The sequence below is a fragment of the Canis lupus genome, chromosome 15 (genome assembly GCF_048164855.1).
Source record: "Canis lupus baileyi chromosome 15, mCanLup2.hap1, whole genome shotgun sequence".
Classification (NCBI taxonomy): Eukaryota; Metazoa; Chordata; class Mammalia; order Carnivora; family Canidae; genus Canis; species Canis lupus.
In genome coordinates, this window is record NC_132852.1 from 47,794,939 (window position 1) to 47,819,080 (window position 24,142).

Genomic DNA, 24,142 nt, shown 5'->3' on the forward strand with positions numbered 1-24,142 from the left:
CCGGGCCCACACCCTGGACTGCCTGGGGCCCCTCCTCTAATAAGACTGCTTTGTTTCCCTCTCCTCTCCCTGTGCTGGCCTTCCTTCTGCCCCAGGTCAGTCTTGCTAACAAACTCCGATGCCAGTTCACTTTCGGCTGGTGTCAGGGTAACTTCTGGACACCGGGCAGGACAAGCAGGCCCTTCCCTACATCTTCTGTACCACAGGACTTCCCTCCTCCAGCAAGTCTTGCGATTCAGGTTTGCCAGCACAGGGGCAGGCCGCTGGTCACGTCATGGGCCGCTGGTCACCTCGCAGGCTGCTGGTCACGTCATGGGCCACTGGTCATGTCGTGGGCCGCTGGTCACCTCGCAGGCCGCTGGTCACCTCGTGGGCCGGTGGTCATGTCGCGGGCTGCTGGTCACGTCACGGGCCGCTGGTCATCTTGTGGGCCATTGGTCACGTCGTGGGCTGCTGGTCACCTTGTGGGCCGTTGGTCACATCGCGGGCTGCTGGTCACCTCGTGGGCCGCTGGTCACGTCAGGGGGAGGGGCGGCTTAGGGGGAGGAGGCTCAGGGGGAGGGGAGCTCAGCCGGGGATGGGGGTCTCAGGGGGAAGGGGAGCTCAGTCCAGGGATGGGGGCTCAGGGGGAGGGGGAGCTCCTCATAGTGTACCCTCTTCCCTCTTGCTCTGACATCTGTTCCCTCTTGGCTGCCAGCCTGGGCAATCTGCTGGAAGGCCTGTGGTAGTGAGCAGTGTTCCTAGGGGCCGGGGCTGGACGGCATCAAGTCTGTGCTCCCTAGGCCAGTGGGCAGGAAGACAAATTCTCTGCCCTCTTTGGGTCTTCAGCTGCATCTAAGACCCAAAATGCCTTAAACAGGAGAAAAGCATACAAGTTTTTTGTTTTTTGTGTGTTTTTTTGCAAACAAGTTTTATTACAGTTTTTGCAGGTACACAGGAGCCTTCTAAAGAGAATGAAGACCCAGAGAGGAAACCAGAACAGGAAAAATCAATAGCAAACACTCTTATGACAAAACAAAACAAAACAAAACAAAACAAAACAAAACAAAACAAAAAAACAGTGAAGGACCCACAAGATAGAGGGGCTGGGGCTATGGAGGGGACATGCTGGAAGTAACTGCAAGGTGAGGCTTGTTTGTACCAATTTTGCTAGGCCTCATTCATCCCTGGTGATTAGAATGTCTTCCTCCTGGGCCACCTGGGTGGCTCAGTGGTTGAGTGTCTGCCTCTGGCTCAGGTCGTGACCCCGGGTTCCTGGTCCCGGGTTCCTGGGATCGAGTCCCACATGGGACTCCCCTCGGGGAGCCTACTTCTCCCTCTGTCTGTGTCTCTGCCTCTCTGTCTCTCATGAATAAATAAAATCTTAAAAAAAAAAAAAAGCAGGGGATCCCTGGGTGGCTCAGCGGTTTGGCGCCTGCCTTTGGCCCAGGGTGTGATCCTGGAGTCCCGGGATCGAGTCCTGCATCGGGCTCCCAGCATGGAGCCTGCTTCTCCCTCCTCCTGTGTCTCTGCCTCTCTCTCTCTATCATAAATAAATAAATAAATCTTAAAAAAAAAAAAAAAGCATGTCTTCCTCCTGCTACCAAGAGGGCACCTTTCATGTGGGGGTTTAATCTCCCACTTTGGAGAATAAAACGAGAGTCACAATGGGCTTCTTGCATCTGCTGGCTCTCAGACGCTGCCACCTTGTAGTGGTGGACATGTCTAGCCTGCACACTTAGGAGTGACACGCCCTGGAATTCTAGGAGGCCTGAGGGCATCTGTGGTTCCTTTCAGGGCCCCTGTTCCTGTGTAGGCTGCAGAGACTCACCATACATTTACCCTGAAAACAGCCCTGCTGCCCTGGCCCTGGCTGACCAGATGAGAAGCCAAGGCCACTGTGTGGCCAGGTCCCCCAGGAACCCCCAGCGTGCCCCTCAGCTGGCTTTGATCCAGCTCTACGGGGGTCCCACTGTGCAGCTAAAATGGGTCCCTTCGTGAGCTGAGAGGGCTTTGAAGGTATGTGGGCACCCGCCTGCCCAGCAGGGGTGAATATGAGCCTGGACCACATGCTGTGGGCAGCATGGCTCCAGTCCTGTCTCCAGGGAAGCTCTTCCTCTAGGGCGCAAGTGCACAAGGGAGAGTCTGGACTTCAGACAGCTTTGCCACCCCGACTACCACTGGAGCTGCATGCATAACATCAGCGCTCCCTTCTGATAATCTTTTCTATTCCCATCATTTAAAAAAAATATTTTATTTATTGGGTGGCCCAGGTGGCTCAGCAGTTTAGCACCGCCTTTGGCCCAGGGTGTGATCCTGGAGACCCGGGATCGAGTTCTGCGTCAGGTTCCCTGGGTGGAGCCTGCTTCTCCCTCTGCCTGTCTCTCTCTCTCTCTCTCTCTCTAATAAATAAATAAAATCTTTTAAAAAATATTATTTATTTATTTATTTATTTATTTATTTATTTATTTGAGAGAAAGAGCATGAGCAGGGTGGAGGGACAGAGGGAGAGGGAGAAGCAGACTCCCCACTGAGCAGGGAGCCCGATCTGGGGCTCAATCTCAGGACCCTGAGATCATGACCAGGGCTGAAGGCAGACACTTCACTGACGGAGCCACCTGGGCTCCCCATCCCCATCATTTTAGACTTGTAGCACAGTACAAAGCATTCCTGGATACCTTCACCCCGACCCCTTCACTTTACCCTTCATATATACCTCCGAATCCTGCAAAGGTGAGGTGAAGATGTGCTGTCTCTCTACCCCCTAAGTACTGGTGTGTAGTACCCCCAAGCCAAGAATTCTCTTGCATAACCACAGCACAAGGATCAAAATCAGGAAATGATAAGATACAATAGTATTCCCCACTCTGTAGAACTCACTCAGGTTTCAGCGTGTCAGATTTCTGCTCCCAGCAGGATGCAGGATGCCTTTAACCCATGACCATCTCTTCTTTTTTGTCGTAAATGATAACAATACAGGAATCATCATGGTTTTTACTTGTTAAGGATCTACCAAGACTAGACTTTGGAATATAGTGTCTTACCATTCCCAGCATCACATCGATGGAAAGGGTTATATCTCCAGCTTTACAGATGAAAAAAGAGAGACAGAGAGGTTAGTGCTTTGTTCACCTTTATGCTTTGGGGGCTTCTGGTCATGCTGGGACTGAATCCAAGTCAAGTGGTGGAATGGAAGCTGGATGCTGAGATTGGGGAGTTTGTACCCACATAGCTGGAGCGGTGGAGGCAGGGCTGGGCCAGAGAGGAGGGCAGAGAGCCTCTGGGAGGGGAGCTGGGTGGTGCCAGGTGTGGTGTTGACATGTGTCTCGCCATTCTACCAATTTCCTTGATCTGAATCCGTTTCTGTGTCTGTAAGGTGATGATGAAACCTCTCTGTTCTGTGAGGCGCTGAATGAATACCAAGCACGTGGAAAGTGCTTGGTATACGACCAACTGTAAGACATCCACTAGTATGTGACTTGTGAATACACTTAAATCGATTCCAAGCAAGAACTGTCCTCCTGGTCCCTTTGAAGAACTTTCAGTGGCAAAGGAAAAGGGGCTCCAGGGATTTCCATCAGCAGTGGGCTCACCCGCCCCCTATAGGACAATGGTGTTAGCACAGCATCACGGGCTCCTGCCTCGCCTGATGCTATGGCCCTATCATGGGTCACAGGTCTGGCCTTGGCCGGTGTCTGTTCTTGATGTTTCACACCCAAACAGGGGCATGTGGAAGAGCCCTCTTCACACTCTGCACTTGAAAATACCCAGGGAAGGGGGCTGGTGAGGGAGGTGCTGAGTGAGGGGGCAGGTGCCAGGACCCCTCCTTTAGACATACAAACATTTTTCTATAAACCATTGCTCCCCAGGGCACCTTTGCAAACGTCTGCAGACACTCTTGGTTCCCAGATGGCATGGGGTGCTACTTGGGTATGAGGCCTGAGATGCTGCCTACAGTGCCTGGGACGGCTCCCAACTGTTGGGACAAGCCCGCAGTATCCAACCAAACTATTAATAGTGCTAAAGCTGAGAAACCCTGATTAGGTGTAGACTGATGCTGTTGGCTCTTCCCATCGTCTCAGCTCTGGCTGATTCTAGCATAGCGAACGTGTCAGCTTAGTGCCAACTGCCAAAGACTAAGGTCCTTTATGTGTCCCGTGGGGGCAGATTACATCCTACCATTTAATAAGCAAGAAACAGGCAAGATGCAGTTCTTATGCAACTGTGCCTCCTTCATCCCCACCCATCGGCAAAGCATTATTTCAACATCTCAAGGCAAAGGAGGCCTTCTGAGTCCCCGTCCACCAGCCAAGCTGCTCCCCAAGTGAGGGGCGGATGCTCTGCCCTTGGAGGCGATGTGTCTCTGCTACCGTTGAAGTCAGCACTTTGCCTCTTTCGTCAGTGCCTAGACAGCTGGTGGGCAGGCCCAGGGAGCCCCGACCCCGCAGGCTCGTGCTGAGGGGTCCTGTGCAGACAGGGGCTGCTCCTACAGGAGGATGAGCTGGCGAGGACTACAATACAGCTTCACATGCTGCAGGAGCCTCCAGAAGAAGAATTTCCTGCGCTTTGCGTTAAAGGAGATTTGATTTACAAAACACAGGAAGGCAGTCACTCCCCCCACTCAATCAAAGCTCCTTTCTGAGCGTGTGGGTGCTGCTCCGGGTGTGTTCCCCGAAGCTGCCCGGGAGAGCTCAGGACAGTCTGGGAGGGAGGGAGAGCTTGAAAACGGGAGGACTCAGGACACCCCAAGTGGGAGGGGGGAGTCCCCAGAGGGCTCAGGACGCGGGGGACACGTGGGAGGGGATGGGATACAGCAGGAGGGAGGGGGAAGTCCTGCAGTGGACGGGACACCCCAGGAGGGAGGAGGGAAGGGGGAGGCCTGGGAGGACCCGGGATGCAGCAGGAGGGAGAGGACGGAGCCTTGGACAGACCAGAGGGGCGGGGCCGGCTTATGCGCATGCGCTGCGCTGCCTCTGCCCTCATCCCCGCCCCCGCCCCCGCCCCCGCCCCCACCGCCTGCGTGTTTCCGGCCGGTCCTCTCTGCATCCGGGGCACGAAAACCCTCCGTGGGGCTCGGGCGGCGGCCCCTGGCCGGAACCGGAAGTGGACCCCGAGCCAGTAGGGGAAGCCGGCGTCCGACCCGTCAGCAGCCTGCGGTGGTCCCCGGGGGCGGCGGCCGCGCTGCTGCCTGCGAGCCGGGCCCGCGGCCCGAGGGCGCGGCGCCATGAAACTGTACAGCCTCAGCGTCCTGTACAAAGGCGAACCCAAGGCGGTGCTGCTCAAAGCCGCGTACGACGTGTCCTCCTTCAGCTTCTTCCAGAGGTCCAGGTGAGCGGGCCGGGGGCGAGGCCGCGACTGGGGCGGGGGGCGGGGCCCGGGGGCGGGGCCTGGGAGTCGGGGGGCTTGGGGCGGGGCCTGGAGGTCAGGGGGCTTGGGGCGGGGCCTGGGGGTCTGGGGCCCCTGGGGGGCGGGGCCTGGGGCGGGGGCTCGAGGGCGCTGGGCGCTGCGGAGGAGGGCGGGGCGGGGGGGGGGTTGTGTCTCGGTGTGTAGACGCACCTGCGGGGACGCCTGCGCCCACGGGGGAAAGGTTCCCGCCGTGGGGGAACACGTTTTGTCAGTTGCCGTCGTGGTGACGTTTCAAGGGGACTTTGAGGAGCGGCCGGTTCCGTCCCGCCGCGGTGAGCCGTAGGCGGCCTTCTGTAGCGACGGTAGCTCCGCAGCCTCGTGTGGCCGCCCTGGAGGCAGCGCCTGTCGCCCTGGGGGACCGGCATCAGCTGTGATGCAGTCACCGAGGCCGCAGGAATGACGCGCAGCCGGCCAGCGCTCGAACCCAAATGCCATGCTTTCTCCTGGTTGAGGTTTGATGGCGCCGGAGGGTGTGCGCGGAGGGTCTGGAGAGAAGCTGGGGTGTGTAGGGCTTCCTGGCCACCGTGACTGCAAGAAGGAGCGAGTCCGGAGCCGTGGAAGGGCCAGGAGCAGAAGGCCCGTGTAGTGCGAGCCGGGCCCCGGGCCGCCGCCGTCTGGCGCCGCGTCCACTGCTGCTGGTCGCTCGGGAGCCTTGTGCAGGCGGGACCTAGAACAGTTCCGTGGCGGCCGCGTGGAAACGTTCTGCTGCTTTTGGGTCATTCCGGGTGCGACGTCTTGATGCTTTGGTTCCTAGCACAGCCTCTGCCCCGTGTCCCGCTCCCTGCTCTTCTGCGGTGGGACGGCTGCTGCCCACCTGGCCGTGTGCACCCAGGGTGCTCAGAGGTTCCAGGGTGGGACTTCTGCGTCTCTGGCGTAGGGTACCCTGTGTGTTTGAGGATTCACACAACACGGTGCGCTGGAGCCCTCCCCAGCGCACCTCATAGAGCCGCAGGTGGTGGCCCCGCGACCTCTGGCCTCGAGCTACCCCTCTGCCCACCTCGAGCTACAAAACCTTCACACGGGTCCCCTGCTTTTCTCGCGCTGACTCTCACGATGAATGTAAGTCCTCCCGTGTCTACGTGGAGTCGGGCTGTGTCTCTGCCTGGTTTTATTGCAAAGACTTCCTTGTTTGGAGCCTTGTTCCCTATGGGATGATTGTGATCACACTACACCCTCGGTACTGAGCACCAGGTATGGTGCGGACTGTGGTACGCACAGACCGTATGCGGCTGTGGGGGAGGCACGGGGCAGTCAGTACCGGGATTGGAGGTCATGGGTCTGTGGCCAGAGGTCCTCCCTCTTCTGTGTGGCCCCTCGTACACTGGTCAGAGGGACCCTCAGAGAGTCATGTTAGCCCCTGTTCCTTGGGCTCCACTGCCATCACCTGTGACTGTCCCGTTCTAGCCTCATCTCTCTGTTGCACCCATGAGTGCCCTCTTCCCTCTTGGCCTTTGTACAAATCACTTCCTTCTTGGCCAAGCGTCTCCCTTCCAGACGCCCTGGATGAGACAGCACGCCCCAGGCCATGCATGTTCTGTGCTGTAGCTGTGTTCTCGGTGGACATGGGTCACGTGGCAGCGTGTGGCGTGCACAGGCCAGCTCTGCTGCTCCTGCTTCCTAAATCCTGCTCTGCCCTCAGTGTTCTCTTGAGTCAATCCTGTAGGAAGTCCCCGCGGGTCTGGAAGTGTGTTGCCCTGGTGAACGAGGTAGTGAGCAGGTGTAGTTTGAATGGCCGTGAGGATCTGTAACAAAACAGTGTCTGTCATTTGTCACTAAGGTTGAGAGGGAAAGGAATGAGCCCAAGAAGCAGTGGCCCCTTGGTGTCTATGCTCAGAGGTCACCTTCCATTGTGCTGGGGACAGGGTGACAGGAATAGGTAATATGTGTTATGTTTTTAGTGTTCAGGAGTTCATGACCTTCACGAGTCAGCTGATTGTGGAGCGCTCAGCGAAAGGCAGCAGAGCTTCTGTCAAAGAACAAGGTAAGAGGACCTGCCGCCTCGTGCACATGCAGCCCCCGTCTGCCCGGACACCTGTGGCTCTCCATGTACACACTGCCCCGCCCACGACTGCCAGGACCCCACTCTGCTGGCTTGTTGCCTCTGCGTTCTCTCTGTTCTGGTCACGCATGCTTCCTTGCCTGGTGCTGATGTTTCAGCGGCCTGATTAAGCTTCTACCCCAAAGCTTAGACTCTCTTCAGATTGGGGTCTGGCTCTTGTGCAGCAGGGAGTGGCCTTCCTGAATTTGCTTTCCCTCCAGGGTTGTACGCATCACAAACAAGGATTCCCAGCCAGCCCTGCTGACGTAACACTGCATCCTGGGCTCCGCAGGTTTTTCACCAGGAATCAAAAAACTCTGTTTTCTTCTTGACCGATATGTTCACGTTTTCATGATTCAGGTTTCCCGTGCGAAGCCTGTGTGACACGGACAGGTCAAGAAGGACAGCTGTGGCTCACAGACAGCTCATGGCAAGCTCCCTGGGATAGCCTGCATGGGCCCTGGAGGCAGTGTGTCTATGCAGATGCCCGTCAGGCCCCGGTTGGGGTCCCCTACACAGCTTCCCTGTCCTGCCCACACCCCAGAGGTGACATTGGACTGTGAATGCTGGCAGATCTGGCCGTGTCTGCGGCTCTGAGCCAGCTTCTCTGGTTGTGGGGAGTGTGTGTGCTTGGGCTGCACGCTTGAGCCTTGCTTGCTTGGGATCGTAGACAGAGTCCAGAGGGCAGCGGTGGCCCTGCTTTTGTCCATCGCTGCCCTAGTCTGACATGAGCTCGCGGTCTCTCCATCTCCCCGTTTCTCCAGCTTTAGCATCAGGCTCTTCTGCGTGAGTGTTGTCCGAACAAGAAGGTTCTTATTTGTTAGGTGTAATCCTTAGGTTCTTTTTTCCATGAGGGAACGATTAGCTGTATCCTGTCTGGATTATTTTGAAAGGGACAAAAATTCATAGCAGGAATGGTGACTGTTTTTCAGAAGCACTCATACACTCTCTGCCTTTAGATAACTCAGTGACTTTCACACAGCAATGCTGGAGAACATTTGTTTGCAGATGGACCTTCTCTCCTCTCTTTTTCCTTGTTCTCTCCCTCCCTCACCTCCCCAGCCCACCACAGCAGGGGACGGGCCAGGATTGCTGTAAGAAGGAAACCTGATGTCCCGATTTCCTGATGCGAGGCCAGGCCACTCTCATTTTGTACTCGTCTGGGGTCTCCTTGGCTCGAGAACAGGCCAGAGCATCAGAGGTGCAACCCCCTAGACAGAGCTGAGCCTTGCTGGGGCTCCAGGATCTAACTGGGAAATGTGCCTGGAATTGCATCCCCTGGGAGGTTTCCTGCACCCCTGGGGCTCCTTTACACCCTGGCTTTGCACACAGGGTCTCTGGGCATTGACTTGTCTGAAGCGGTTGTTGGGCCGTGCTGGTGGCAGCACTCCCTCCCGTGCTGTCCTGTGTGAGTCTCGCTGACCCACAGGGCAAGAGCTCAGCATTGTGACACTTTGATGATCAGGGTGAAATGGCCAAAACTCTCACTTCCCCTTCCGCGTGTCTATCCTCTCCTTAGAATACCTGTGCCACGTCTATGTGCGAAACGACAGTCTGGCAGGAGTGGTCATTGCTGACAGCGAATATCCATCCCGGGTGGCCTTTACCTTGCTGGAGAAGGTGAGTTTGCGCTGTGGCCAAGCGGGCCTTGGATGGACAGGTGTGGGCAGAGCGCGAGGTATAAGGGAGGGAGTAGTGTATTAGTGTGTCTAAAATCAACCTATTTTCAGTTTTTTTCTTGCCCTAAACCAGGAGACGGTCTGGGATCCCTTCCCCATTTCCTTCACTGGCTCTGATTTCTGCCCCTCATCCTGCTTGTGTCTGGGACAGGCCCTCGGGTCACCTGTGGCTGCACTTTCAGCCCTGGCTGCTGCTCTGGCCACTGTTCTGCTTCTGCCCTCCGAGCCACAGCCAACGCTGTGCTCTGTCTTGTGGCGACCACCCTCCGTCAGGTCATCCCTGCACACCCCGGGTGTTCCTGTCCCCCACATGGGGCCGGCACCAGCACCAGCACGGGGCTTAGTGCCTCCATGCTCTTCAGTTCTTTGAGGGGTGCTTGTCATAAACCCCTCGAGGATGCTGGCCCCTGCTGCCCCCAAGCACTGACACCCATAAGCACATGAAATCTGCTGGTTGCTTAAATCCAAAAAATCTTGCTCCATTTTTGAAGAATTGTTCTGGGAAATGAGAGGGCCAGTACTTTCTTTTCTAGAATCATGTGACCTAATAAAAGGGGAAATATGTAGCTTAAAATTTTGATACTTTTATTTTCCAGACAAGGTTCATTTCAGTTTAGATATACTTGGTGCTTAATTTCCAGAGATTTTATTTTTTATTTTTATTTTTTTAAAGATTTTATTTATTCATGAGAGAAAGAGAGAGAGAGAGAGAGTCACAGAGAACATAGGCTGAAGGAGAAGCAGGCTCCCCACAAGGAGCCCAATGTGGGACTCAGTCCTGGATCCCAGGATCAGGGCCTGAGCCAAAGGCAGATGCTCAACTGCTGAGCCATCCAGGCGTCCCAATTTCCATAGATTTTAAATACTTGAACTTAGATTTGCCCCTGGCCATGAGCCATCCTCCTCTTCCCTCCACCCATGGCCCTGACTGCCTCTCTTGAGCAAGGTGTTCTTCAGGTCTCGCGGATACTGATGTGTCCCTTTGTCCTGCAGGTTCTAGACGAATTCTCCAAGCAGGTGGACAGGATAGAGTGGCCTATCGGGTCCCCTGCCAGCATCCACTACACCGCCCTAGATGGCCACCTGAGTCGATACCAGGTAGGGTGTACAGAAGCCTCCAGGAGAGGCTGTGTGGTACAGCAAAGCCAGCAGCCCTGGAGGTCATGGCTGTGGGGGAACTTCCTGGCAGCCTTAGTGTCGGTGTCGCTGTGAAACATGCAGGGATGCACGTAAGACCTGGAACCGAGCTCCGTGATGGGCTTTCCCTTCTCTGCCATGTGTTTGAGCAGCCTGTGGTCTGTGAACGTGGCCACATGTCCGGTTTGTTTGGTTTGAGCTTTGTCTCCAGGTGGTCACTCTCCTCCTGATGTTACTTTTGGCTCTTTCCTAGAACCCCCGAGAAGCTGACCCCATGACTAAAGTGCAGGCTGAGCTGGACGAGACCAAAATCATTCTGGTGAGCAGGAGCAGGGGCGAGCGCATCCTAGAGCCAGGAGTGGGGGTGGAAATCTCAGCCAGCCACTGGGCACACAGTCTGGGCTTGGGGGAGCCCTCATGCCAGCGCTAGGCTGAGAGGGGTGGTGCCCACCTCTTCCTGAGTGTCCGAGGCCTCAGAGCCAGACCACCTAGACGCCTCCAGGTCTGTGCTGCTTGCACCCATCTGAGTTCAACACCTGTTGCCCAAGGGCCTCAGCCGAGACCTTGTTGTGGCCCCTGATCTCTCCCTGTTCTGGGCGGTTACCAGTCGTGATGGTTTCTGATCCGTGGCTCTGCTTCCCTGCCATTCCTGCTGCCTCCCTCACAGGGTGTGGGCTGTGGGGGCGGGAGAAGCCGCCCCTACTCACTAAACACAGACCTAGGGTCCTCAGGCCTGAGGAGAGTGGGAGCCCCCTGTCGTACCTGAGCACTCTGCTGGTCTGTAGCTGCTGCTTTAGCTTCCGTCCCTCCCCTCCCCCACCTCTCTCCCTCCCCCCCACTTCCTTTCTCCCCCCACCCCCCTTTCACTTGGAGCCGTCTTTTCACATTTGCCCAGTGTGTCTGCACCGTAGCCACCCCTCTGTGGCTCTTCTGCTTACCGTCCATCAGTAGCCCTCAGGAAAGCTGTGGGGTCCAGTGCACACTCCCTGGCACAGCCTCAGGGTCTCGTGGCCTCTTCCTTTCCTGCTTGGCTCCCGTGCAAGTGCCCCAGGAACAGGCCTCCTGGACGCCCCTGCATGGTCTTAGCCAGCACCCATGACTCCCTGACTGCCAGGCATATGAGCCCTCAGGACCAAGAGCTTGTCCCTACCCACCCTGTTCCTGGTGCGATGGTGGATGTGTGGGATGCCAGTGCCCAGCAGCTAATGAACCTTAAGTGGGTAGATAGCTCCACAAAGGTGCCCGGAAAAACCCTGCTCGACGTGAAACTCCTGCTGACTCAGGCTTGGTCCTCATGCTCAGCACTGTGTCCCAGGGTCGGATGCCAGCCTGGGTGGCACCAGGAAGCACATTACATAGAAACTGGTGGGGGGGCTGCAGGCATCGAGCTCTAATGATGTAGTTTTGGGGCTTAGGACTGAGAATGAGCTGTGAGAGTCTTTGGGTGTCTCCAGGTCTTTGCATGGGCTTCTCTGCGTGTTCTCGAGGAGCTGTGGCTATGGGAACCCCTGGGCTGTGCAGAGCTGCGGTGTGTCCGCTGTGTCATTCCTCTCTGACTGCGCGTGTTGGGGGTATCGTCCTCCCTGGCTCAGTGTGCCTGCAGAAATGGGATTACTGGTTGTGCTGCCTTTCTTCCCAGTCACGTCTTACCCTCGGTTGCTTGTGCTGGGAACCTGAGTTGTTGAGCTCTGTGTAGAAAGGACGCGTTCACTTATTTCCTCGTTCTGGGTCAGGTCATGTTTATGTACCTAGATACCTGCTCCAGTGAGGCCTCTGAGGGCCTTGTGGCTGCTCCAGCAATGGCCATCCATGCTGGAAGCGAGCCAGCCACTTCCCGATGGCATCAGGACTTAGGGCTGCTGGGAGTGCCTCATCCCTTCACCCCAAGGACAGGCCTGTGGGTGCGGGCGCTCCCTGAATGCTGACCTTGGAACACGGGCCCCTGCAGGGTGTGGGGCGCAGTAGGTATACATGTGTGTAAATGTGGGTGTAAGCGACCTCTCCTATAGCATTGTGTGAATCTGATGGCAGTTCCCCAGGACGGTCACAGGGTCCTGTTCCACCTGGGACGCCCCCGAAGTTTGCGTGGGGGAAGAGCCCAAAGGAGAAGCGCTTTTCCACGAGCTGCAGGGCTCGTGGCCACTTGCTTCATGACCAACAGAGTGTTCTTTCTTTATGCCTTTGTCCAGCACAACACCATGGAGTCTTTGCTGGAGCGAGGGGAGAAGCTAGATGACCTGGTGTCCAAATCCGAAGTGCTGGGAACACAGTCTAAAGCCTTCTATAAGACAGTGAGTGCTGGCTGTCCGCGGGAGCTATGCCCTGGGGGAGCTGTCAGGACGTTCAGTGACGTGTGGGGAGAGCAGAGGGGGTGGCCCAGATCCAGCAGTAGTGGAGGGTCCCTTGGGCACTGTGGAAGCTGCGGTGGGCAGAATTCATTCCACCCTGCTCCGGGCTGCTCTCCTATGCCCAGGGCTTCGCCCCATTCCTGCTGCCTGCTCAGGAGGCCTCCAGTCTTCCCAGAGAGGCCCTTCCGCCTCTTGTTTCCCTCTGACAGAGTGGTTGGCTGGAGTGGACAGTGGCAGGGCTGTTCACACACCTTGGCATTCCTGTGAGCCTGGGAGGGCAATGGCCAGTGGGATTAGGGGGCATCTGTGAACCCAGAGTGAGAGAGGGAAGACATCCTAAGTATGACCTCCAGGCATGGGGTTGGGTCGCCCTGGGGAACAGGCTGGCGCCACGTTAGACTCCCGGCCGTTAGACTCCTGGCCGCCTGGGCTGCTCCCAGCATTCCCAGCCCAGGCCGCAGCCCCTGCCTCCTCCCCCTCCCCCGCCATGGGTGCCGCAGTGGTCTTGCCAGCCGCCTCCGCCTCTCCAGCTCCAGATTGTCTCTGTCTAGGCCCGGAAACAGAACTCGTGCTGTGCCATCATGTGACAGCAGCCCGCGGAGGCCCCTGTGTCCGATGCCCTGGCCGTTTGCAGCAGAGCCGGCGTGGGAAGACCCTCATGGGGACAGATCTTGCTTTCACTGTGGGGCTCCTGGCAGGACCTGAGGGCCGGGGGCGGGCTGGGGGAAAACATTCACATTCACATGTCTGCCGATCTCTGGAAAGGTTGTTCGAGGGTCCCAAAGCTGTATTCTCCGGCCAGATGAAACCATAAACTCTGAGTGACTCACACCAATGCTGAAGGGCTCATTTCTGACCCCTGGGAAGACCCGTGGGCCCCCGAGCTGTGCGAGGTCCCCAGGGAGGTCGGAGCCAGCCTCGGGTCTCCGTCCACCTTGCACTTGTGTTCGTGCACTGACTATTAACCCTGCATTAAGCCCAGCTGAGCCCTGATGGCAGGGCCGGGGGAGACAGGCTGCACGGATGCTGATGCTCTCCTGGCCCCTGCTAAGGGCACCCACCTGCAGGCTGCACAGAGATGCCTGAGGGGTGTGGAGTGGGGGGCATCGGCCCAGACGTGCAGCTCGGCTCTGACCTCCGGGTCACAGTACTGTGTACATCTCTCTTGACCTATGTTCACTCATCGCTGGCAACAGGATTGTCTTAGCGGCCGCCCGGGGCCTGCGTGCCTTAGCAAGACCAGATGCCAGCCATCCCTAGAACTCCCAGTGCCCCATGCCCGGTCTGGCCCCCACAGGAGCACTGCTGAGAGCCCCCCAGCAGCGCCAGTCCCAGCCCCGGCCCCGAGACCTGCCCACTCCCTCAGACTGCACTGCCACGTTTCTGCAGTGCGTCCTGAGGACGTGAGCTCATGACAGGCCCTTGGGACCTGGTACCCACAGAAGCCCCTGCTGGGGTGCTAGCATATGGTCCCATCCTGGGAGGTCCTTCCGTGAGCATGCTGGTTCTTGGCCTACCCAGGAGGTCCTGCTGCCCTCAGAGAGGGCCAGGCCTTGAATACCTTAGACCAGAAAGTGGGACCTTCGCGGCTTCTGAGGACCCCCACCCTACAGGTTTACCTGCTGGCTGGCCTTTCACCCTGGGCACTGTGCTGGCCCCTAAAACAGCCTGCCCAAGGGACCCCCCGGAATGTACAGACCCAATCTGCTCCCCCGTGCTGGGGGGCTGTGACGACTCCAACTTGGGAGGTCTCTGCGGAGCAGCTGGGGGTGGAGGTGCGGACCTGTGGGGCTGGCTCAGGCCCCAGCCAGCATTTCCCCAGTTGATGGTGTCTCATTTGGAAGCACTGGGCAAAGAGTGTATTTTAATAACTGCCACCTAACTGTTCTGTTCGAAAAGTTCTTCTCTGGATAAAGTTGTCTTTTGAGATTCCAAAATTGTCCTTTGTTTTGTTTGAGCCTCAGGGGCCCCTTTACCCCGGGAAGCCTGTGCCTCCCTGAGTGCGCCTGTGGGGTGCAGGGCCTCCTGGGGCAGTGCCCGTCCAGGGGAGGCAGCCTGGGGAGCTGCCTCGCAGCCCAGGCCGCACGTATGGAAACCCTTTGGGACATGGGGGCCATGCAGACTGGAGAGTCTTCCATCTGCTTCCACTTTAGAGAATGACCCCGGGGGCTGATGATCAGAGGGTCTGGAGACCTTTCTGCCTGTTTCACTGCTGCCTCTGGGCCCTGTTTTCAGCCTCGTTGGTGTGCCTGGATGTGAGGCAGCCTGGGATCTCTGGCGGGAGGACCTGCTGAGGTATGGGGTCTCCTGAGGCCCAGGGAGCTTCGCTCACTACAGGTGCCAGCGAAGTGACCAAAGGCTATCTCGCTGACCTGGCTGGGTTCCCCACCCACCCTGCGCTCCGGTCCCACAGCACACCTCAGGGCTCGGGATCCTGGGGGCGGGGCTGCAGGGAGTGCCCACAGGGAGGTCTGGCCTGGAAAGCTGCCTCGGGTTACAGCTGATAGGAGAGTGGAGCCCTAGATACTATGCACGCTCGACTGCCGTGTCCTAGATCTTCGCCCCACGCTTGGGTCCCCTGTGTGCTCCCTGGCACAGCCCGCCCTCCTGAGCACCTGCCAGGACCAAGAAGCTGGTCCAGGGCCTCCTGTCCTAGTGACCCCTGGGCCACCCCTCTTACCAGGAATCAACTGGACATGAGTGTCGTACCTAGGATGGTTCTGAAGCCCACATCTCTGTCCCAGGGAAGCACGTGAGGTACAGACCAGCATTGGCAGGGCCTGGGGATCCAGCGAGAAGGGCAGGCTGCCTGGTCCATGGCCTTGGGAAGGGCCAGCAGCGCACAGGCCAGCTACCACAGCCCTCGCCTGGCTGGGCCTGAGTGTGGGCAACTGGCTGGTCAGACAGCCTCAGGTCAGGCCATGTGGTCACAAGGCCGTGCAGTCCTTCAGCCATGTACTTGGTGCTGATGCAGCTGGCACAGGCCAAGGGCGGCCAGCATTCCTGAGGGAGGCCCCAGGTGGCTTAGTGTCCGCATGCTGCAGGGGTACAGTGGGCAACAGGTGATGTGTTCCTCCTGACAGGCCTTGGGCATGGATGATGGGGTGGGCGAGGGTGGGGCAGTGTCCGGGGAGAGGAAGGAAGGCCCTCGCTCCCCTCTGTCCCTGGTGTCCATCTGTTCCCAGATCTCGGCTCCAGGTGCCCTCCAGGTGGTTGGGTCCTCCTTGGGGAACCCCTCCCAGCCCCCGCTGTCTTAGCCCCGCCATCTCTGCCTCCTAGAGGCCACTACTGTCCTCACGGGACATCGCTGTCCACCCTGGCCTGGGTGCCACCCACCCAACCCAGTCCATGGCCACAGGGTGAGTGACACGCGTGAGGGATGGATGAGTGGAGAGACAGGGTTGGGTCCTGTGCTCTTTCCACACAGAACTGCCCTCTGGCCTCATCCAGGGAGGCTGCGGAAGAGGTGGGGGTTCAGGGCTCACAGGGGGCTCTGGTTCCAGCATCCAGGGCCGACAGAGGTGGGGTGGGGCAGTGGGTGGTGCTGTGGCCACCGTGGCAGGGGGCCCCGGACGGTGGGGGAGCGGCCGGGTGGGGGGCTGGAGCTCGGCAGGGCCCTGGCATCAAGCCCCCAGCTGCACGTGAAGCCATTTGTCCTGTTTTTCTTTTATTTGCAGTTTCCCGAGACAGAACAAAATAATGATTTTTTTACACTTACAAGGCTCAGAAAGAAAAGACAATGGAACTCAGCAAAAAGAGAGAAGGGGAGGTTGCCGGCCAGCACTGCGGGCAGCCGGCCCTCCACAGAGCGGGCCGGCCGGCGCCACCACACCTTGGACATCTAGCTAGAGGAGCAGGTGTGGCTTGCTCGAGAGGGGTCATGCAAAAGAACTATCCCCCAGAAAAAAATCCCCAAATTACCCGAGACAGGCAGCTCCGTGGAGACAACAGGTGAGGGGACGGGGAGGGGTCCCCCGGAGGGGAGGGTGGCTGGGCCACACGCTGTCCACGGTGAGCCCTGCGGATGTTTACCCTGTGTCCATGGGTGGGGACAGCTGTCCTGAGCACAGCCGTGGACGGGCAGGTGAGTGTCCATTCTGAGTGTCTGCTGATGGACAGTCCCCTTGGAGACCAGCATCCTGCGTCCCGTTCCCCACTCTGTGCCCCTCCCTTGCCTTGATTTGTGGGGGAAGATAAAGAAAATCCTTGTTGAAAATGTGAATTAAAGGGCAGGTGTTGGGGCAGCAGGGACCCACACCTCCGTGATCCCACCCCGCAACCACCCTGCTTGGCCGGCTGACCGGGTGCTCTCTGCTGCCCTCCGACCACGGGGCCGTCCCTGAGCCTCACCATGGTGCCCACCAGCACCCGGGGGACCTCGGGATGGGCCCAGCCTGTCTTCTCCTCATCCCAGGGTCCCGGTCAGCCGCGCCCTGCGCCTCAGGCCTGGGGCAGCCCTCCCTCCCTCTGCTCCAGCCTAGACTCCAAGAGCACTGTCAGCAAACCCCGGCCTGGCAGCACAGGGATCCACTCACCCACTTCTGCCCCCTCTCCCCTGCCTGCGTCCTGACCAAGCCCAGAGCCCCTCTGTGGCTGCACCGGCTGGCGGGGGAGTGGGCAGAAGGGAGGCACCCCAACAGGAGGGAGGCCATCCCAAGGGTTCCCCTCCTGCCGGGGCTGCAGCCCAGCCAACAGTGTCCTCTTGGCCAGTCTCCTGCCCGGGTAAGGTCTGTACCTCCCCGGCCCTGAAGGGACCAGAGGGGGAGCCCTGGGCCCACGGGGGCTTCTCGGATGGTGCACCGGGCCCCCCCGGAGCCAGCTAGCCTCCGTGCTGCTCATCCATGCTGGGGGCGTGAGGAGGAGGGAGGGGAACAGCCGCGCTCAGGTCCCCGTGGCCCCAGGTGGCCGACACTCCTGACAGCAGCCATGCACGGCGGGTGGGGGGGGGAGGGGGAATGCAGACGCCTGGGGGGGTGCCACCTAACAAACAGCGTTCCTCGGCCCGGCCCCTGGGGACAAGATCACTGCCCCACCGGTCCCCAAGGGGCCAGGAGCGGACAGACACGTGGAGCGTGGGTGGGGAGTGCCCGTCGGTTCAAAGCCCCACAAATGCCAGTGATTTTTACAGCTTTTTCCTTTGTTTTTTTTTTTTTTCCTCCCGTTTCATCCAACATCAATTTTTTTTGTGGTGTTGTCATCTTGTTGTGAAAAAGAGATCACGTCCGGTCTTTGTTTTCTGCAGACACAGGCACCAGGGGGGGAACGAGGCAGAGACACAAACATGCGACGGGCGGGCCGCGGACGGCGGGGCTCCCAACACGAGTCCGTCCCGCCAAGCCGGCCACAGCTCTGAAAGGGAGGGAGGATGGGGGTCAGCTCACACGCACCCCCCAGGGAGATGGGGATGGGGGCCAGCTCACATGCGCTCCCAGGAAGATGGGGGTCAGCTTGCACACCCCCCCCTGGGAGATGGGGGTCAGCTCGCAAGAGATGGGGAGAGGGACCAGCTCTCACGAGTCCCAGGGAGGAGGGGGAGGACAGGGTGGGGTGCTGCCTGCGTGCGTCCTGGGCGGCCTACCCCCCCACCCCCTGCGCCCGGCAGGCCCCATCCTGCACCCACCTTCACTGCAGCGGGGCCACGGGCGCGCCTGAGCAGTGGAAGTGCACATTCTGCCACTTGCCATCACGGCGGTGCCACACGCGGGTCTCCTCGGACTGGCTGGTGCGGGGCCGGCCCTGCCCGTCAATGTACTGCGTGAGGCGGATGTAGGCGATGCACGCCGCGTCCTCCCCGATGACGTGCACGTGGGGGTTCAGGATGGTCGTGTGGATGGGCTTGCTGTTCTTGGCGAGCACTGCAGGCAGGGCAGAGGCAGGGGCTGGGCTGGGGCGCCCCTGAGGCCTGCCACCCCTTGCCCGGGGCCTGCCGGCGGTGCCCCCACTCACGGTTCTCGAAGTAGAATCTGTGGAAGTCCATCCCTTCGACCAGATTGCCCAGAGCTTCAGGCTCGAACGAGGTCAGGCCTGGGTCACAGATTTTCCTGGGGGGCAGACCCCGGTGAGGAGAGGCCCCGCCGCCTCCCGACCCTCTGTCCCCCCACAGGGAAGCCCCCCAGGTCTCCCCCGAGGCCACCCGGGGCCCAGCCCAGATGCCCGGCTCACGCGTAGGCCTCGAAGTCCCCGTTGTTGACGGCCTCGATGAGCTGCTCCGTGATCTTGATGACTTCCTGCTTCCGCGCTGCAGGGGGACACGGCCGCCCGGTGACAGGCCTGCCCGAGCCACCCTGCCCCCACCTGCCTCTCTTCCCCAGGGGCCCGGCACCTCGTCGGCCAGCTCACATCACCCTCCCCTCGTGTGCAAGTCCACCCGGTCCTGTCTGACATACACTGCGCCCATGTGACAGACACAACACGCAGAGAGGGGACACAGAGCCTGCACCAGCCACCCTGTGTGGCCCCTTTCCCTCCAGCTGCAACCCTGGGACCCGCCCTCCTGGCTGGCTCCTGCCCATCCAGACTCGGTGCAGAACCCTTCCCGAATCCACCATCTGTTGAGGAACACGTACGGGGGACCGGCGGTGGGGCCGAGGGGCCCGGGGAGCCCACGGACTGACGGCTGGCTGCACACCTGCCGCCTGTACCTGTTCACAGCCACGCGCCCACCGTACACGCTGCACCCCAGGGCTCGGTCTCTGCCCACCCAGCCTCTGCACCTGGACAGGCCTGGCCCCGGGGTGCTGGCCGTGGTCTCTTTAACGACTTGTGTGAGAACAACACAGCCCTGCACCCTGCGGACCCAACGCCAGACAACTTTCTGGGTCGCTGAGACTTCTCTAAAGAAACAGGCCCTGCAGATAACGCTGCGTATGCTCGCGTTCCCCTAAGTCTCCTTCGCACCTCCTCCTCAGAGAAGGCCTGTCCTCGGTAGGCCCTCAACTGCTTCCACGCACGTGCACCCGCAAGTGCACACACACAACCTATCACGTGTGCACCCACGGAGAAGCATGGCAAAGGCGAGCCTCAGGCCCTGAAGGGTCCCCGGAGCTCCTCCCACGGGTGCTCTCCAGGTCACCACACATGCCCCCGTGGCTGAACAGCACATGCATGAGCTGAGGCGTGTGCTCACATCCGGAGCACAGACCGCAGGCGCTCGAGGGGTTGCCCACAGCCCTGCCATGGGTGCCCCCTCCCACAGACGCCCCCCTCGAAGACGTTCTGGACTGTTCAGGCAGCAGGAGCTCCAACCTGAGGGCTTGGGTGCCCGAGTGTGCCACTGTCACGGGGGGGCAGGGCATGTGTGCACACGTGCGTGTTCACATGTGGGGATCTGTGTGTGCACCCACCTGCGAGTTTCTCCTGTCTCAGAAACCACCCTCTTGGGACCCAACTGCCCTTGTGCTGAGGCCCCATTTCCATTTCTCACCGGGCTCCGTGTCTGGACCTGGGTTGGGGCCCAGGCTGTGGGCTTCCATGCAGAGCCCGGGCCCCAGCTGTCTGGTCGGCCCTGCAGGCTGCAGCTGCCTCGCGGCCACCCATATCCACCCGCAGGGCGGTCCCTACACACACTGCCTTCCGCTCTTGGTCCTGGGACCCCAGGCAGGCCCCCTCCCTCTGCATCGTCTCTGTGGCTTCTGGCAGCCTTCCCCCACCACCCCCCCGCGCCCTCTCCCTGGGCATTTCTGTTTCTAAGGTCCCTGTCACCTTAGTGGAGGTGACCTCCCTTTGCCATCCAGCTTTTCCCCAGCGACCCCTGAGCCAGGCGGCCCCACCCGTGTGAGGGTGGACGGCGCCTGCATGTCCGACACCCGACACTCGCTGGCCCCCCCTGTTCACATCAGCACCCACAGGAGCCTTCGGCCAATAGCGCTGCGACTGGAACGGACGCCGTGGCCTCTGTCCTGTGTCCCGGGCACCCCCCTCCTATGGCAAGTTAACCTGATCTGCCACTTAATGAAGTTGTGTTGAACATTTTCAAACACGTTGTAGCACAAGATGGGGGTATAAACAGGGGGAGAGGGTCAGGGTCACAGCACAGCAGGCCCTGGAGCTTGGGAAACACCGCACCCATCCCACAGACAGGCCAGGGGAGGCTGCAGGGGGGCTGCTGCCCAGACCCCCCTCCCGCCTGGCGTGGCAGCCCTGCCTCCCCTGGGGGTATGCGGGGTGAGGGGCTCCCTGGGAGGAGAGGTTGGGAGCTGTGACCCCCCAGCAGGCAGCTCCGCGGCCCCAGCCTTGTCGTATGGGCAAGGGTCTGGCTCGGGAGGGGTTCCGGACCTGGACCCCAGCCTCTTCCCTCCCTCTCTTGGGACAAGCCGGCAGGCAGGGAAGCCAGGCTGCTGCCAAATGGTGACCCCAGGCTGGCCCTAATCCAAAACCCTTGGCAGCTGTGGGGGCACTGGGAGTCCCCAGCCACCCCAAGCGGGCAGCTGCGCAGGATCAGCCTGGATTGGGTGTAATCCCTGATTATGGGGAACGTGGCTTGGGCCAGTGGGCAACGACCCCATTTACACATGAGGACAGTTGGCAGGCGCGTGACCCCAACCCGCCCCAGACGGCCCCCTGCAGGCTGTGCCTCAGTGCTGGGAGAGCCCCAGCCCGAGGTGGAGGTGGGGGTACCCACTGCTGCAACCCTGGGAGCCAGGTCCCAACCCAGACAGCTCGGGGGCGGACTCCACCCCCGTCCTTCGCCTGTGGCCGCCCCAGCACCCAAAGGAGCCACGGTGCTGGAGACTTAGGGGTGCACATGCCAGAACAAGGACTGTGCTCTCCAGAGGCCCTCACACCCCCAGTCTGCCCTACCTGCTGCTCCAGGCCCCCCCCCCCCACGCCTCCCTTCAGTCCTGCTCAGGGCCCTTTTCTGCGGCCCCCACCTCCATAATTTAGTTCCAGGTGGACCCCCAGGGTCAGCCCAGGGGTGCTCAGAGCCCCCAACCTGGCCTACAGTGCAGACTCCAAGGGCAGTTCACAGCCCTGGGCCGGGGGGGGGGGGGGGGGGGGGGGCGGGCGGGGGTGTCTCATGCTGGGAGGGCCCCCTGGGGGCACCTCTCCGTGTATCCCAGCCTCCGCTTCCTCATCTGTTAAACCAGGGCCAAGAGGGGTTGGGGAGAGGGGAACGTGGATGGTGCCGAGCCCCCAGGCTCTCCCGTGCACCTGCCCCAGCCCTGCCCCCTCCTCCTCCCCACCTGCCTCTGTGAACGGCACCCAAGCTCCTGGCCAAGCACTGAGCGCTCCTGGGGGGCCACTGCTGTCCAGAGGCCACCCCATTCCCTCTTGCCTTGCCCCTGTGCGCCCCTGCCCCGCTGCCGTGCTTTGCTCCCCCTCCTCCCTGCCCTGACCCTCGACCCCCAGGCCCGCACTCACCCAGCCACTCCCCGGCCATGCCCAGCCCCTGTTCCACAGCCTCTCATCGGAGGGCACCTCCCTGGCCGGTGCCTCCCGGCAGGTGGGGGAGGCTGCAGCCCTAGGGTGTCACCCATCCCTGTAAGTGATCCTGGTGGCAGTCGGCAGACGGGCTGGAGCGGCTAGCTCCTCCCTCCCTGCTTGGGGCGGGGCCCCTTGCCCCCCAGCCCCGGTGCCCCTGCAACCCAGTGTCTGCGTCACTCGGGCCCACAGGTCACAGGCTGCTTCTCCCTGTTTCTGAGTCTTTCCTGCACGCACACGAGCATATTTCCAGGCGCCCGCCTTCAGCCACAAGCTGGTTTCCTGAGGCCCAACGACACCGTCCTGTGGCCCCCTCTGGGCACCCCCAAGCTGGCCTCTCCCCAGAGTGAGGGGTAGCGCACCATGGCCAGGAGGCTCGGCACTCCCGCGAGCCCCCAAGGAGCAGCTGGGAGCCAGTCAAGGTGCCACATGCACAGGGTGGGTGGGGGGCCTGGGAGAGCTGGAGACAGGCATGGGGGCGGGGGGGGCTGACCCCTCCTCACTGCATTCAGGGTGTCAGGGACCCTGGGGGCTGGGGCAGAGCAGCCTGCATATGAACAGGGGTGGGCAGGGGGCACAGAGAACAGAAAAGCTATGGGGTGATGAGCCAAGACAGAGAGTAGAGGGCAAGGGAGCACATGGGGAGGGGGACATGGGGGGCCTGGGGGACAGAGAGGGTGAAGGTGGACATGGGGGACAGAGAAGGATGTGAGTGGACACTGGGGCATATGGGGGACACGGGGGGACATAGGGACAGAGGAGGAGGCTCCAAGAATGTCCAGGCAGGTGCATGGTCCGCCTGGGTGGAGAGCAGCTGCTATGGGCAGAGGGTGCCCCCCAAGAGGACAGAAGCAGCTCAGTGTGTGCAGAACCCCGAGGAGAACCCAGCCAGGCAGGAAGGCCAGGCCTTGTCCGTCTCAGCCCGCAAGCCTGTGGTGGGGAAAGGCTTCTGGAGAAGCACCTCGTCTATGCCTCCCTGGGGCCCTGTTGGGTGCTGTACCGGGAAGGTCAGGTGGTCAGGAGGGCAGCCCCAGGCCCGGGGGAGCCTCTGGGGGAGAGGCCTGGGGTGGTGGACGGCAGTGCAGTGCAGGGAGGGCGCTGGGGAGGGCAGAGGCTGGGAGTGCCCTGCGCAGTCAGTGCCAGGCCCCGGGCAGCTATGTGCGGAGCCGGCAGGGAGCCCCCGAGCCCCTCCCCACGGAACTCAAGATGTCAGGGACTATGGGGGCTGGGGCAGACAGAGCACAGAGCTGTCTCCCGCCCTGGGGCCAGTCTTAGCAGCAAAAAGCCCCCGGGGCGCCTGGGGGGCTCAGCGGTTGAGCGGTTGAGCCTCTGCCTTCAGCTCAGGTTGTGACCCTGGGGTCCCGCATCGGGCTCCCAGCAGGGACCTGGCTTCTCTCTCTGTCTATGTCTCTGCCTCCCTGTGCCTCTCATGAATACATAAATAAAATCTTTAAAAAAAAAAAAAAAAAGCAGCCCCTGGCCCCACAGGCCACAGGAGGAGCCCCCAGCCTTGGGGGGAGCCACCAGCCTTGGTGGGGCCGAGGGGGCCCCGGGAAAACCCCGAGCTCTATCTGCACCCTGCAGAGAGGTGAAGGCTGGGGGTCTTCAAGGACGCACCACCCGCACAGGAGCCCACCTATCGAGCAGGGCGGGCAGGGGGCTGACGGGCAGGGGGTGGAGGTGAGATGGGGGTGAATGGGAGGACAGGAGGGGGCACGCACAAGGATGAGTGAGGTTAGGCTGGGGAGCCCCCACACACAGCTCACAGGGGGTCCAGGGACTGTGGGCACATGGGAGGCAGGGCTGGGGCGTGGTGGGAGGGGAACAGGCCTGCCCCCCGAGGTTGCTGTCTCGGCTAGACAAGGTGCGACCGGGGTCTGGGCCGGGAGGAGGCTGGGAGGCCGGTCCTCTCCCCTGTTGACCCTCGACACCCCCCACCCCGCTGCAGGCTCAGGCCAGGCAGTCAGGGACCCGGCATCAGGACGGCCTGGGCCTGTGTCAGTCTGCTTGTGGAAACCCCGTGAACATCTACCCTCCCTTCCCTGTCTGGGGTATCGCTGTGTGCCCCAAACTGTCTGGGCATATCTCTGGAGCCTGTGGCCTGGTGTGGGTGGGCTGGGACGCCACCTCCCCTC

At 60.5% G+C, this 24,142-nt stretch overlaps 2 protein-coding genes across 8 annotated transcripts in view; one reads left to right on the top strand and one right to left on the bottom strand.

Annotated features, from left to right (window-relative positions):
• Positions 1 to 5,048: 5,048 nt before the first annotated feature.
• YKT6 (YKT6 v-SNARE homolog) lies at positions 5,049 to 14,524 on the top strand. Of its 2 annotated transcripts, none has more exons than XM_072777181.1 (7): positions 5,049 to 5,307; positions 7,284 to 7,366; positions 8,943 to 9,043; positions 10,096 to 10,200; positions 10,493 to 10,558; positions 12,429 to 12,530; positions 13,139 to 14,524. In XM_072777181.1, the coding sequence occupies exons 1-7, from the start codon at positions 5,204 to 5,206 to the stop codon at positions 13,172 to 13,174; spliced, it is 597 nt and encodes a 198-aa protein (XP_072633282.1). In that variant the 5' UTR covers positions 5,049 to 5,203; the 3' UTR covers positions 13,175 to 14,524. The 2 variants fall into 2 exon arrangements, with proteins under 2 accessions (XP_072633282.1, XP_072633283.1); XM_072777182.1 differs by lacking the exon at positions 5,049 to 5,307 and adding an exon at positions 5,619 to 5,837.
• A 1,713-nt stretch (positions 14,525 to 16,237) lies between these two features.
• CAMK2B (calcium/calmodulin dependent protein kinase II beta) overlaps positions 16,238 to 24,142 on the bottom strand; it is a 76,950-nt gene continuing 69,045 nt past the window's right edge. For all 6 annotated transcript variants that reach the window (XM_072777185.1, XM_072777184.1, XM_072777183.1 and 3 more), the window contains 4 exons: positions 18,750 to 18,825; positions 18,534 to 18,628; positions 18,208 to 18,442; positions 16,238 to 17,936 (listed from right to left, as the gene is read on the bottom strand). In XM_072777185.1, coding sequence (XP_072633286.1) covers positions 18,210 to 18,442; positions 18,534 to 18,628; positions 18,750 to 18,825 — 404 coding nt within the window. In that variant the 3' untranslated portion in view covers positions 16,238 to 17,936; positions 18,208 to 18,209. The remainder of the gene's footprint in view (positions 17,937 to 18,207; positions 18,443 to 18,533; positions 18,629 to 18,749; positions 18,826 to 24,142) is intronic.

What these genes read in the sequence shown, in the direction of transcription:
- YKT6 (XM_072777181.1), top strand. Translation starts at nt 5,204, where the DNA reads ATGAAACTGTACAGCCTCAGCGTCCTGTACAAAGGCGAACCCAAGGCG. An exon ending in CCTTTACCTTGCTGGAGAAG is followed by an intron (nt 9,044 to 10,095) that starts GTGAGTTTGCGC and finishes TTTGTCCTGCAG; the next exon opens with GTTCTAGACGAATTCTCCAA. An exon ending in GCCACCTGAGTCGATACCAG is followed by an intron (nt 10,201 to 10,492) that starts GTAGGGTGTACA and finishes GCTCTTTCCTAG; the next exon opens with AACCCCCGAGAAGCTGACCC.